Source organism: Ovis canadensis, chromosome 2 (genome assembly GCF_042477335.2).
Source record: "Ovis canadensis isolate MfBH-ARS-UI-01 breed Bighorn chromosome 2, ARS-UI_OviCan_v2, whole genome shotgun sequence".
NCBI classification, from domain to species: Eukaryota; Metazoa; Chordata; class Mammalia; order Artiodactyla; family Bovidae; genus Ovis; species Ovis canadensis.
Genome location: NC_091246.1, coordinates 38,904,342 through 38,919,127, shown reverse-complemented (window position 1 = coordinate 38,919,127; position 14,786 = coordinate 38,904,342). Strand labels below are relative to the sequence as shown.

Below are 14,786 nucleotides of genomic sequence, written 5' to 3'. Positions count from 1 at the left end.
GTCATTATGTGCACTCACCCCTTTTTCTTGCTACTTTTCACATATCACCATCTGAAACTTGCTATGTATTGAATTGTGCAGATTTTCAGCTCCACGAGGGCAAGGATTTGTCTTTATCTCCAGGGAGTCTCTAGCTACCTGGCACACAGGAGATGCTCAATGAAATTTTGCTGAATGAATAAATGACTATGCCTCACTGCTTCCACCTGGTAATCATCTTGCCTGCATTGCCTTCTCCTGGACACTGCATCTTAAAACATTCTCCCTCCTTACCATGTGCTGTCTTTTTAAAAAACATCTATAAACTTTTTAAAAAATTATTTTATAATTGGCCATACCATGTGGCATGTGAGATCTTAGTTCCCCGACCAAGGATCAAACCCACAGACTCTACAGTGGAAGCATGGCATCTTAACCAGTGGACTGCCAGGGAAGTTGCTGTGCTGTCTTTTTTTATTTTAAAATAATTCTCAAATAGTAATGTCCATCTGAACCACAGCTCAGCCCAGTGCTCTCTCCTTTCATTCAGAGATGATGGCAATGGCTCGGTACAATAATAATACTTATTTTGAATGTAAATCAGATGTGTCCAGAGTTCTGATGCATATAACCAAGTGTTCAGTAAATGCTTCCCCCTCCCCAAACCCCTTCTTTCTAATGCTTTCTTTTGCCCAGACCTCCAAAGGCATCCACTCTTCATGGCAACATCCCACATCAACATATGTCAGTAATGATCTGTGAAACGTATGAATTCAGATAAGATTAACATTTATTGCCATTTGCTCTGTGCTAGGTGCTATACTAGGCAGCTGACCCATATAACATCCCATATTTTATGAATAAAGAAAGCCTAGGTTGAAATCTCAGGTCAATACTTTCTTCATCCAGCACACTGCCTTTGGTACCACTCGGCTCTAGACAAAAGAATGTAATAGGCAAAGATGAAGCACACACTCCAGGTCCCAAGGTTCCTTGAGGCACAGTTTATACCCTTCCTTCTTTCATATGTTGAAGGCTGCTGCTGCTGCTAAGTCACTTCAGTTGCGTCCGACTCTGCGACCCCATAGACGGCAGCCCATCAGGCTCCTCCGTCCCTGGGATTCTCCAGGCAAGAACACTGGAGTGGGTTGCCATTTTCCTTCTCCAATGCATGAAAGTGAAAAGTGAACGTTAAGTCGCTCAGTCATGTCCAACTCTTTGCGACCCCATGGACTGCAGTCTACCAGGCTCCTCCATCCATGGGATTTTCCAGGTAAGAGTACTGGAGTGGGGTGCCATTGCCTTCTCCAGTGTTGAAATCTAACAGCTTCAAATTCTCTTTATTTAGCTTCTTGATCAAAACTTGTTTTCTAAGAACATTCACTCTAGGACTTCCCTGGTGGTTCAGTGGTTAGGAATCCACCTGCCAATGCAGGGGACATGGGTTCAATCCCTGGTCCAGGAAGATCCCACACGCCTTGGAGCAACTGAGCTCTTGCTCAAGACCTGATGAGCTGCAACTACTGAAGACCGTATGCCCTAGAGCCCATGCTCCACAACAAAGAGAAGCGAATGCAAAGGGAAGCCCGCTTACTGGAACTAGAGAAAGCCCCTGCACAGCAGAAAGGACCAAGCACAACCAAAAATAATAAAAACAAATAAGCAAAAATAAAATTTTAAAAATTCACTCTAAGGTATAAATGACTGATCATTACGTCAAGTGTGATCTCCCTCCCCTGAAGGGGTTCTTGGTTTCAGGAAAATATTTAGGATATGGGAAGGAGACAAGGCTAGCAAGACTTAGACTTGAAGGCAGAAAAGTCAGATTTCTATCTGTAATCAGGCTATTCAGCCCACCAACCAACCCAACCCTGGTGGGGAAGAACTGGGGAGAGAGTGAAGTGTGGAGTCCATGGGGAGACAGAGCCTTCTCACAAATCCAGAGGGGCCTTCACAATGAGATGGGAGGTCCCCCCTCACCTGATTATCCTGGTCTGGTTCCTGCACAGGTGGGTGCTTCACCCCTCAGCTTTGCACAGTACACCCACCCCTGCTCTGGTTTCAGTTTCCAAGCCCTCTGTCCTCTGGCAGCTGAGGGCAAACCCATAAGCTCTCTTCCCAAGAGACTACTTGTCCTACTTAAGAGCTCATGTCCCTTGGGTATAATAACATAATGGCATATTTATTCTTCTCTCCACATTTTGCATGAAAAATGTACTTAAGATAGTTACTAAAAACAAACAACGTCTCACTGATGGCTCATGAGATGTAGTGCAGTCTTCAAGCCTCTGCTTAGTTAACTGCGATACGTCTAGATGCTTCTGTAGTGATTTCCAGACATTGTTCACTATTCTATTCCTTAGCATTTGTAATATCACTTGGAGGACCAATCTCATAGATTTGTGACCATTGTTTTCAATTTGTCTCCTTAACTAGACTGTGAGACCCTTGAGGGCAGAGTCTGTGCTTTGGCCAACTTTTTGTTCCAACACAGTGCCTGGCACCTATTCTACAGCCAATCACTCTGGGAAGAAACAAGCCTTGTCTTCTTCGTATATCCTAAATATTTTCCTGAAACCGAGAACCCCTTCAGGGGAGGGAGATCACACTTGACGTAATAATCAGTCATTTATACCTTAGAGTGAATTTTTTAAAATTTATTTTTGCATATTTATTTTCATTATTTTTGGTTGTGCTTGGTCTTTTCTGCTGTGCAGGGGCTTTCTCTAGTTCCAGTAAGCGGGCTTCCCTTTGCATTGGCTTCTTTTGTTGTGGAGCATGGGTTCTAGTTTGGTGTCAAAAAGAAACTGTGGATCATAGATTTGGTAGGTTTGGTGATCTTGTGCCCATTTTCACTTCAATGTTACCAGCTTCCCAAGACAGCAGATCCACAAGAGAAGCTCTAAGACCAGAGTCTCCTTTTCCCTAGAGGGACTCAAGAGCCAGTCTATTATGCTCCTCTTCTTGGATAGCTAAGCCACCACTGGAAGTCTCAAACTCCCAGTCACCCATCCTTATCTGAGCTGTTCCCACCATCTGGCTCTGTATGGCCCCTAATCCAATCTAGGAGCCTCAGGAGATGTGGTTCAACTCCTGGGTCGAAAAGATCCCCTGAAAGAGGAAATGTCAACTCACTCCAGTATTCTTTCCTGGATAATCCCATGGACAGAGGATCCTAATGGGCCACAGTCTGCGGGGTCACAAAGAGTCAGCCACGACTGAGTGAGCACACAAACAGCACAATCTGATCTAGCCTATGTTCCTTCACAGTCTCCCCTTCGTTACTTTAACCCCTAGATATAATCAGTCATCAGCAACATGCCCTATCGTTCCCAGCCTCTTAGCTGTGAAAGACTAGCATTCAGCCTTCTTGATTGGTCTTCCTTTAAATATATGAACTTAAGTCTCAAACATGTCCTCAGGACCTTCTGGTAACTCTAGAAAATTTCCATCATCTATTTACTCTCTCACCTCAAAGACTGATCCTTCACATTTTCTTTCACTCCTCAAACTACCATCACTTCCTATTCTTTCCTCACTTTTAGTTGATGATCTTAATTATTTTTTTCTTTCCAACTCAATTTATTAAAAATAGGGAATAGAGATGCCATAGGACATTTTCATAAACACTTAGATATTTGGTTCATTTCTTTTTAACGATGAGCAGAATTATATAGAAGGGAACCCAAAGAAAGAGAAATTAAGCTGATGTGTACTTTCATCTGACTACAATTTACTCCTGATGTATAAAGCCAGGCTGAAGCCATCAGCATTATCTACATCTAGGATTTAACTCTCACAATGATGCTTTTGGCTTGGTAGGAACATTTGCTTTTTAAAAATGAATGTTTTCTATTCTCTTAGTCATTCTGAAATTAAAATCAGCTTAGTTTTAAAAATACATAAATTTCATCAAATTTTGAGATGACCATGAGTCTCATTTCATGGAGAACATGCATGTATTTGGAAGTGATCTTGACCTTTCCCCTCCTTACCTACTGCCTCTGTGCTCATACACTCTGGCTTCCCCATCATTTTCAAACCCTCTTGTGTCCTCCCTTGCCTGTACCATCAGGATCTCTCTAGGCCATAATTTCCATCAGAAAATAAACATGATATCCTATCTCCACCTTTGAAAATTTTCCCTAGATCCTTGTAGCTACACTGCCTTTCCCTGTCCCACAGTCTAGTAAAACCCTTTCACGTCACCTTTCATTCTCTCAAAAAAGTGCACAATCAGGCTTTCGTCTCCATCACTCCACTGAAACTACTGTCCTCAGAGAAAGTGTTAGTTGCTCAGTTGTGTCCAACTCTTTGCGACCCAATGGACTGTAACCCGCCAGGCTCCTCTGTCCATGGGATTCTCACCAGGCAAGAATACTGGAGTGGGTTGCCATTTCCTCCAGGACTTTCTCATATCACCAAAGACCTCTACAAGGCCAAGTCCAGTGTGGATTCCCAGTCCTCTGACTTGGTCTAGCAACTGCATGTGACTCCTGCCTTCATGAAACATCTCCATTCAGTTTCCGGGACATCACCTTCTTCTACCTCCCTGGCCACTCCTTCTCAGTTTCTTTTGCTGATCATTTCTCTTCCTTTTCCTGACCCTCAAATATCAGGGTCCAAGGCTCAGTCTTCATCTCTCTTTTCTCTCCACACTTTCTCACTTGCATATCCTTCCATTTCTGTGGAAATATGTTGATGTGTCCCAAGGTTATATCATAAGCTTGGCTAAACATAGACAGCTTCCCCTCTTAGCTCCAAATACATGCATGTAACTGTCTACTCGACATACCTACTTGTGCATCTAATAGACACTTCTCAGCATGGACTGTATAAAATAAGCACTTGTGCTTCACATTCCTGCCAGCCCCTTACCACTCCATGATTCTTTAGTTTCTCCAATCTCAGGAAATACTACTATTTACCCAGTTGTTAGGGCCTAAAACCCAAAAGTTATCTCTACTCCTCTCTTTTTTTCATATGCTATGTCCAAATTTAATGTTGGCTTAAAGCTAAACATTCAGAAAACTAAGATCATGGCATCTGGTCCCGTCACTTCATGGCAAATAGATGGGGAAACACTGGAAACAGTGGCTGACTCTATTTTTTTTAGCTCCAAAATCACTGCAGATGGTGATTGCAGCCATGAAATTAAAAGACGCTTACTCCTTGGAAAGAAAGTTATGACCAACCTAGACAACATATTAAAAGCAGAGACATTACTTTGTCAACAAAGGTCCATCTAGTCAAGACTATGGTTTTTCCAGTGGTCATGTATGGATGTGAGAGTTGGACTGTAAAGAAAGCTGAGTGCTGAAGAATTGATGCTTTTGAACAGTGGTGTGGAGAAGACTCTTGAGAGTGCCTTGGACTGCAAGGAGATCCAACCAGTCCATCCTAAAGGAGATCAGTCCTGGGTGTTCAGTGGAAGGACTGATGTTGAAGCTGAAACTCCAATACTTTGGCCATCTGATGCGAAGAGCTGATTCATTTGAAAAGACCCGGATGCTGGGAAACATTGAGGGCAAGAGGAGAAGGGGATGACAGAGGATGAGATGGTTGAATGGCATCACTGACTCAATGGACATGAGTTTCGGGGTTGGTGATGGACAGGGAGGCCTGGCGTGCTGCAGTTCATGGGGTTAAAAAGAGTCGGACATGACTGACCAACTGAACTGAACTGGGATCACTTTGAACCATGCCCACCTGTTTTACCTGAGTACAGGGCTTCCCCACTTTTCCCTTCTTGATGTCTCCAGCAGTCACCTAAGTGGTCTCCCTGTTTCAACTCTTATCTGGGAAACAGTCTTCACTCCTCCCAGCAGCCAGAACCATCCTTTAAAAATACAAGACCAGCCACTCACGTGATAAAGCCTCTCTGATTGGATGACTTCCCATCACAATTAGAATAATATGCAAATTCGACTTTGGCCTAAAAGACAGGTCAGGTTCCTTGCCAGCTCTGCACTGGCTATTGCCTCTGCCCAGAAAACTCTTCCTCCTAGAATTTGCAAAGCTTGCTCCTCACTTCAGTCAGGTCTCTGCTCAAATACCACCTCTTCAGAGAGGACTTTTCATGCCACTCACCACATTGTCATCCCAGTCTCTATCTTATTATCCTGTTTACTTTTAAAATAGTGCTTGTTAATCCTTGACTTTTAAAGGTATATTTGTTTGTTTTTGTCTATTTCCCCCCAAAGATTGCAAACATCTCAGTGCAAGGACTTTTCTGTCTTGTTCACCCTAAGTGTCTAGAACAAGTGTTTAATAAATACAATAATTGACAGGTGAACAGATGCATAGGTAAATGTGCAAACTTCAAGAGGAAGGGATGGGATGCAGATGATAGGTAAGGAGGCAGTGGCTCAGGTAAAGAAGGTTGTATAAATACAATCAAAGCTGTGATGTCGTTCTAGAAGCAGAGAATGCAATAATGATGAAAGGCCAGGGAATGAATTTGGAAGGGCCTCTCAAGCAGCCGTGTTGGGTAGAAATTTCTGCAATGATCGAAATACTCTATATCTCTGCTGTACAAGGCAGTAGCCGCTGGCCACATGTGGCTGCCGAACACTTGAAATGGTCCAGTGGGACTAAGCAACTGAATACTAATTTTCTTTAATTTTAACTTACATTCAATAGACACATGGGGCTAGTGGTTATGATAATAGACAGCAAAGCTTTAGAACTTGAAGAATTCCTTCCCCTGACTTGTGATTTTGGAATAATTACATATACCTCACTTAGCTATTGAGAGGACTAATGATATCAAATTGTTAATGTCTGAAACATAGTTAGCCCTCAAAAAATAATAGCTGCAATGACCACTCGGTGTTGCCAATAAAAGGACTTTCAGTACATGCCATGTAAATTGACCCTAAAGTACAGACGTCTATGACTTTTTATTGTAATTTTTTGTGTGCTTGAGCTAGTGGATAACCAATGTGTGTGGGTCTACACCTGAGCTCACAAACTAAAAATAGTAAACAACCATTCTAGGTTGTCAGGAAGGCCTTCCGGAGGTAAATGATGAATCCAAGTGCATCAGCTTGCTGACACTTATAATGAACTAATTAGTTTTGACAACAGCTCATTCAGCATTTGTGAAAACTGGATCTGTAACATTACTGTTTGGTTTAATACTTAGCATTAAAATAAAGGGGAATGTATTTACTTATTGGAAACAGTATATTGAATTCTTTAAAGGTTAAATTGTTTTGGAGATATATTTTTTCTTGCCAGTAGCTCGTTATAGTTTCTTCCACACAGAATCCAGAAAACAACATGAACACAGATATAGAACACAAGCAGACCATTTTCACTAACCCTTAGGAATAATCTAATCTAATAATCAAATTGCACAAGTTTGTTCAGGATAAGCATCGTGCTTATTTTTAGGCCAAGAGAATTTGCAGTCCACAGCAGCAGAGATGAAAGTGACATTCCATTGCCCCTGCTAGTGCCTGGTGGAGGAGACTCAGAGACTTGAAATCCAAGGATGGATGTTTTTAGGTTAAACACAGGCTTAAAAGCATTAGCAGAAGTTAATGTTCTTATTAAGAAGACCAATTAATCTGCATCGGTGGGAAACCACTTTGCAGTAGTCGAAAAAGTGCCCTAGGACTGAATATAAGTGAGACTGGAGCAGAAAGGGAATGAAATTTTACTTTTCTACAGGGAAGTCTTTCCTAACTGCCCTCCTAGCTTTGCCGTTTGAAATGCAGATCCTTTCTCATCCACCCATGCCTGTGAGTCTAGGATAGCAGAAGGGGAAGAGCTGATGTAAAGACTTACCAATGGGCATCACTAAGAAAAAAGGCAGCCAGCAGAGGACGAAGCAGCCGACCACTATGCCCAGCGTTTTGGCCGCTTTCTTCTCGCGCGAAAATTTGAGCAGTCTCACGGAGAAGTGCGTCTTGTTCTTGGCGCTGGTCACCCCGCTGCCTCCTACCGGGGCGTTTTTGCGATGGATGCGGAGCGTCACCTGCTCCGAGTCTGACTTGTCGGTCTTGAGGCCCGACTTGAGGCCCCGGCTCTCCCTCTTGGCCACCACGTAGACCCGGCAGTACATGACCAGGATGATGGTCAGCGGCACGTAGAAGGACCCCAGGGCCGAGAAGAGCACATAGCCCGGCTCCTCGTTGATCTGGCAGATGGTCTCGTCCTCCGGGGCCGGCTGCCTCCAGCCGAAGAGGGGCCCGATGGAGATGACCAAAGAGAGTGCCCAGACGCAGAGCAGGGCCATGAGGCCCCTCTTCTGGGTGACGATGGTGGGGTAGCGCAGAGGATAGCTCACGCCGATGTAGCGGTCGATGGAGATGATACAGAGTGCCATGATGGAAGCCGTGCAGCACAGGACGTCCACCGCCGCCCAGACATTGCAGAAGACCCTGCCGAAGGCCCAGTAGCCCAGGATCTCGAAGATAGCGGAGAAGGGCAGCACCGTGGAAGTGAGGAGGAGGTCGGCCACCGCCAGGTTGACGATGTAGTAGTGTGTGACCGAGTGCAGGTGCCGGTGGCAGGCCACGGAAAGGATCACGAGGATGTTCCCCAGCACCCCGAAAAGGATGAGGCCTCCCAAGATCACCCCGAGCAGAATGGCCTTGGAAATGTTCACCGGTGGCGGCGGGTGGGTGCAGTTGGAGCTGTCGGAGGCATTTCCGGAGAGAAACACCATGGTCCCAGCCCCCCGGGGCCGGGGCGGCAAAGTCCGGCTCTTGAGGGCCACCCCTCGGGGGGAACGGAGGAGGGGAGCGAGGGAGCGGGGAGTCAAAAGCTCTCGGCTCCCAGGAGCCTCGTCTGCTGGGGTTGTCTGGGGGTAAGAGAGAACGTGCAGGGAGGAAGCAACTCCGGCCAGCCCGGGAAACCCTCAGTAGGCCACGCAAAGGGGTAGGGCTTTAAAGGCGACATGGCCAGGGGCGCGCGGAGCTGCCAGCCGACCCTCTCCACCCGTAGCGCTGGCCCGGGGCCCCGGCTCCCTCCCTATCCGAGCCTTAGCACGGAACTCAGGGAGACGCGATGCAAAACGCAATCCCAGAATTATGGGAGTCCCCTTTCCTGCACTGTCCGCTCCGTCCGAGTGAGAAGTTTGAGCATTCTGCACATAATTGGAATTCAAAACTTCAGTCTCCCCCCAACAAACCACAAGCAAGTACTGGTCTGCCGTCGACTCTCAAAGGCGGGAACCGTTGGCATCTGGGCGCTTCTCCCCACCCGCAGTTACACTCGGTGTGGCTGCATTCATGACAGATCGCGCAGGCCAAGGGGAAACGCGGCTGTGAAATGTTCACCAAGAGCGAGATGGCTGCGGAGCGTAGTTTGCCAGCGTTGTCCTGAAAGAGCGCAAAGAAATGCAGAGTGTAAGCCAGCCGCCTCGGGGAGCGAGGCCGTGCTAGACGCGGGGTCTGACCCAGCCGGGAGCCCCGCCGACTCAGATCCCGAAGCGACCCGTCCTGCCGCAGCCCAGCGCTCGGGAGGGGACCGCGAGCCGTGCCCAGCCGCTGGGCACCTGCCCTGGCGCGCTCCTCCTCGCGGCCTCTGGCGGTGTTCAAGGACTGAGGCAAACACACCCCAAGCTCCAGCACGGCCGGCGTGAAATTAAAATCTGAAAATAAATTAATTTAAGTCTAGCTTGAAATTAAAATCTAGCCCGAGTGGCGCGATTTGAGGCTGAAGGGTATGCCGCGCCGAGCCAAGCTGATGGAAACCCGGAGGATCTACCCGGTGGCCACTTGGACAGGTTGCTTCGCAGTCACCTGGAGGGGGCGGCCTGGGAGAGGGAGTCGCCGAGACCCGGGGACCGCAGAGGCAGTGCCACGCGCAAGCTCACGCCAGAGGAATTCACACTTGAACGTGCGGAGCGCGCCGGTCTGTCGACCAGCCAAGCCGGCCTGAAAGCCGGGTCCAGAGCAAAGCCCTCGGGACACAACGAGGGCTGAACCCGACTCTAGGAAAGGTCCGAGAGTCCTTTCCGAGCCACAGGATCATGGGTCCCGGAGGACTCGAGCCTCTAGCCACGCCCAGAAGGGCCCTGAGGGTTCCGGGGAGGAGTGGGAGCAGGGAGCATCGCTAAGCCTAAGGGGCTTTGCTGGCGGCAGTCACTGCGGATTTTGTAGGCGTAAAAATCAAGTCCGCGAGCCGGCGGCCAGGGGCGCCTCGTGTTTATTTTCCGAGTCGGGGGTCACCGTCTGCGTAAGAAAGGTAGATTTCCATAGCTGCGAGCAGACCACAGGGACTCCGGTGGGAATGCGGGGGAATGGGGACCCACCTTGCGGCTGGGCCCCGAGGCGGGATTCCCTCAGCAAAGGCTTCCGTGAAAATCCCAAGTTCTAGAGCTCACAGGTGATAACAGAACGCAAGCAACTGCAGAAACCCGTTTCCCCTTACCCGCGGAGCGATAAATACGCTGTTAAAAACACACTTGTTAACTAGGAGATAAGTTCCCAGAATACAAGAGGGAAACGCGGTGGGGTGGGGAAGGGGGTGAAAGACGGAGCAGGAGCTTAGGGAAAGTGGGAGTAGGGTCTCGCCTGAAGGCCCCGGGAGGTTTGCCCTCACCCGCCCGGCCCTGCAGCGCACTCACCTGGAGCGCGGATGCAGAGCCACTGGTGCGCGCGCGCCGAGAGAAGTGGAGCGGCCGGCGGTCCCCCGAGCAACTCCGCTGCCTTCTCCCTGCGGGGAGAGGGGACCGTCTCTCCCACCAAACAGTTCCCGGTCGTTTTGCACCCTCTGACTCACCCCTTTACCAGAGACGTCTTTAAGATCCTGGCTCACAGACGCTTTACCTGGAGATTTTAACAATAAAGAAAAGAGAAAAAGAAAAAAAAAAAAAAACACACAGTCAAGCAGTAACTCCACCTTCGCCCTTTTAATATTCAGCTCCCCTACATCAGCAAAGACTGGCAAGGAACTTTGCGGCTCTCGCTGACGTAACACAGTCAGTAGCCCCGGCTAGTACCGTAATCTCCTGCTGTTACCGTATTACTCGGCGGTAATAGGCCCTACGCGCCCACTAGATTTTTTGTTTTGTTTTTTAATTTTTGGCTTTTGCCTTTTACCTTGAGTGAATTAGGTTCTCGCTTTACTTTAAGAAAGTGTGTGAGAGGAGAGGAGGAAGCGGGGAGAAGGAATTTTTTTATTTGTAGTAAATAACTTCTTTACATGATCCTGATTTTAAAAATAAAGAAAAATAGACATTTGCCAGACAAGCATTACAGTGCGTATGATGTGCTCAAAGAAATGCCCAGGAGATTTACTTTTGAACAGCTTGATTCAATTAACGCTTGGACTAGGTTCTGTTAAAATCGAAAAGAAGCATATTGTTATGCCAAATATGCAGGTAAATTATATTATTTGCAGATGTTTTAAGAAGAATGTAAAATCAGATAAGTTTCAATAAATCTGATTGTAATAAAATTATAACTCCAGAAGAATAAAGTGAGCATATCTAAACCTTTTGAAATATGATTCACTTCTCATTTCTGCAGATAAATGGATTAAGAAAGCATGTTGGTTCCACTGCAGTTTCTTACACAGCTTAGTGTTTTTAAAGTGCTATTTATTATTTTCCAGTTTCCATAAGAAAATATATCCTTTAAAAGAGTGCTGTTGTCTAGTCACTAAGTGGTGTCTCTTTTGTCACTCCATGGACTGTAGCCTGACAGACTACTCTGTCCATCGGATTTCCCAGGCAAGAGTGCTGAAGTGAGTTGCTATTTCCTCCTCCCAGGGATCTTCCTGACTCAGGAATCAAATCCATGTCTCTTGTGTCTCCTGTATTGGCAGGGAGATTCTCTACCACTGGTGTCACCTGGGAACTATGACCCCCTCCACCACCCCCCCCCCCAACAAAAGAGTATTACTTCTCTTTAATTTTCTTAATGAATGAATAATTAGAGCTCGAATAGTTGACATTGCCAGTCTTATTCACTTTTTTTTTTTGATAAATCCCATGTGCTTTTTACCTTACAGTTGAATAAATGTCATCTGTGCTTTGGAATATTGGGGAAATGCCAGAATTTTCTCCATTCTTGATTCCCATCTCCTAAGTCCCCTCCTTTCATTTTTATTGATTCAGGCAAGACACTCTGTTTGTAGAATATAGTAGGTTCTGTTAAATAGTAACAGAGAGGTAAGTACTTGAATTCCCTCCCCTTAACAGAAGTTTATTATTACCTTTTTCAAGAGAAATGTTTGGAAGGCTTTTATCATAGCAATATACCTCAAAATATCTCATAGAAATGCCCTCAGGAAGATCAGGGGAGGAGGAAGCAGGGAGAAGGGATTTTTTTGCTTCATCCAAGACCTAGTGTATAGATGACCTCTTTCTTAAAAACAATGCCATTCTACCCCCACATCTATAGGAGTGGTACCGACACTTATCTGGAGAAGGAAATGGCAACCCCCTCCAGTATTCTTGCCTGGAGAATCCCATGGACAGAGGAGCCTGGCAGACTAAAAATCCATGAGGTTGCAGAGTTGGACACAACTTAGAGGCTGAACAACAACAAACAACAATTGACACTTATCATGTTTAATTAGACTTTAATACTATTTGATTAATTTTTTGACTTGACTTTAATATTATTTTAAAAATAAATACACAAATGGCTTTTTTATTCATAAACTGAATTCTGTGTTGAAGGAGAAGCAGACGTGAGAGGAGACAGGAAATCTGGGTTTGCTCTCATCCTTAAGTCACTTGCTCTGAGATGGGTTGGAAAGGCTGTATCAGTTCCCTGAGACTCCTACATCTTATCATCCAATATGTATACAAGGTCTGTTCTTCAGAAATCCCACCCACCAGAGGACTACATTACTGTTTAGTTTCTTATCCATTAACTTTTTAGCATGAATGCAAGCTTTCTGGAAAGATCTGTTCCATGGTAGATAAGGAAATAGAATAATCAAGAAGAGCAAGTAAAAATTGCTCAACTCTGTAGAGTCAAAATGTACAAAGACTCTGAAACTCTCCATCTCCCATCCCTAACTAACAAGCATACTTACAATCCCAGCCCCCTCAACAGAGAAACCCGAGCCAGCTCTTTATTTCCAGCTTGGCCCCCGGATGGTGCCAGGTAGGTCTTTCAAATCTGCTTCTAAACCTGTGAACATCAACATTTGCTAAACTAACTCTCAGAACCAATCTTTCCGTAGCCAATCACAGACTGGCTAATAGGAAACTATTCATCTCCTTAAAGAATGGTTGACATGGATGCCCCAGAAGATGTTCAGTGAGATCCATGAGAAGGGGCAGTGAGGTCAGAGTAGGCTGTGAAGTGGTAAAGGTCTGTTCCTGCCCTCCTGTGAGACCAGGATGAAACTCACTTTCACTTTTTCACTCTGGAGACAAGAAAGATTGGAAAACAGATCAGGGAAAACTGCTATTTGCTTACAGGAAATCTGTAAGTACAGGAATATCAGGACATTGCAATAGTGCATTTGGCTGCCTCAAGCATCAATAATGTACAGCATATCCAGAAAAAAAAAATCTCCTCGCAAATCTTCACATGTGCTGTGGGCTAAAGCCTTCAATTCTATGCAACAGTGGTACACAGTGCACGATGCCTTCTGCTTTTCTTTTCCTTTCAGAACTTCCACAGGGATTCCTCTCATTGGTAGATTATAACCCCAAATATGGCTGGCAGAGATTCTTCCATCCACTGGAATGCAGAGAGGAACATAGAGAAGGGAAAATAATTCTAAGTGGCTGATGGGTAATTTGGTATAATGTCCACTGGTATTTTTATAGTGGTGTTTCCCCTTTTTGTCTTATTGGTTTTAAGTACTCTTTACATATTATGGCAGCCATGAAAACGTGCCATCAAGATCTCCTGATGCATAACTGACTGACAGTCCCACATTTTGTCCTTCTGGATCCATCCCTGTGCTTATGCTATACTTCCTATGGGCTACTCCCAACCAATGGCTAAGCATGGAAGAGGTTCTACTGCAAGCCTGTTACTATAAGACCTGGGATTTCCTGAATGGGGGACTTTGTCTCATGTGCTCCTCATTGGCTGGCCAAAACTTTCTTCTAACTGTGCAACAGTCTGATATATTTCTTTCCCAGTACTTCTTCCTTCCTCTCTTCTTCACAGGATTCTGACTTAGATCATAGTTTGAAGGCTCTCTTTCTCCAACTTTCCCTTTTTCCTTCATAAGAATTTCCCCCTTATATCTTTTGCATGGTTAATCATGTCTGTGTCTGTTTCATTTCAGTTCAGTTCAGTCGCTTAGTCGTATCCGACTCTTTGCTACTCCATGAATCGCAGCACACCAGGCCTCCCTGTTCATCATCAACTCCTGGAGTTTACCCAAACTCATGTCCATCTAGTCAGTGATGCCATCCAGCCATCTCATCCTCTGTCGTCCCCTTCTCCTCCTGCCCTCAATCCCTCCCAGCATCAGGGTCTTTTACAGTGAGCCAACTCTTCTCATGAGGTGGCCAAAGCAATGGAGTTTCAGCTTCACCATCAGTCCTTCCAATGAATACCCAGGACTGACCTCCTTTAGGATGGACTCGTTGAATCTCCTTGCAGTCCAAGGGACTCTCAAGAGTCTTCTCCAATGCCACAGTTCAAAAGCATCAATGCTTCGGTGCTCAGCTTTCTTCACAGTCCAACATTTCTGCTTTATGGGCTATGCCAAAGCCTTTGACTGTGTGGATCACAATAAACTGTGGAAAATTCTGAGAGAGATGGGAATACCAGACCGCCTGACCTGCCTCTTGAGAAACCCATATACAGGTCAGGAAGCAACAGTTAGAACTGAACATGGAACAACCGACTGGTTCCAAATAGGAAAAG

At 45.8% G+C, this 14,786-nt stretch overlaps 1 protein-coding gene across 9 annotated transcripts in view; it reads right to left on the bottom strand.

Annotated features, from left to right (window-relative positions):
• ADRA1A (adrenoceptor alpha 1A) overlaps positions 1-10,879 on the bottom strand; it is a 116,037-nt gene extending 105,158 nt beyond the window's left edge. For 6 of the 9 annotated variants that reach the window (XM_069575948.1, XM_069575946.1, XM_069575950.1 and 3 more), the window contains exons 1-2: positions 10,562-10,879; positions 7,774-9,311 (exon numbers count right to left, since the gene is read on the bottom strand). In XM_069575948.1, the coding sequence (XP_069432049.1) occupies positions 7,774-8,656 (883 nt within the window). In that variant the 5' untranslated portion in view covers positions 8,657-9,311; positions 10,562-10,879. Of the gene's footprint in view, positions 1-2,649; positions 5,491-7,773; positions 9,312-9,734; positions 9,977-10,561 lie in introns of those variants that run through there. The other 3 variants (XM_069575952.1, XM_069575949.1, XM_069575947.1) reach the window with 3 other exon arrangements.
• Between the last annotated feature and the right edge of the window lie 3,907 nt (positions 10,880-14,786).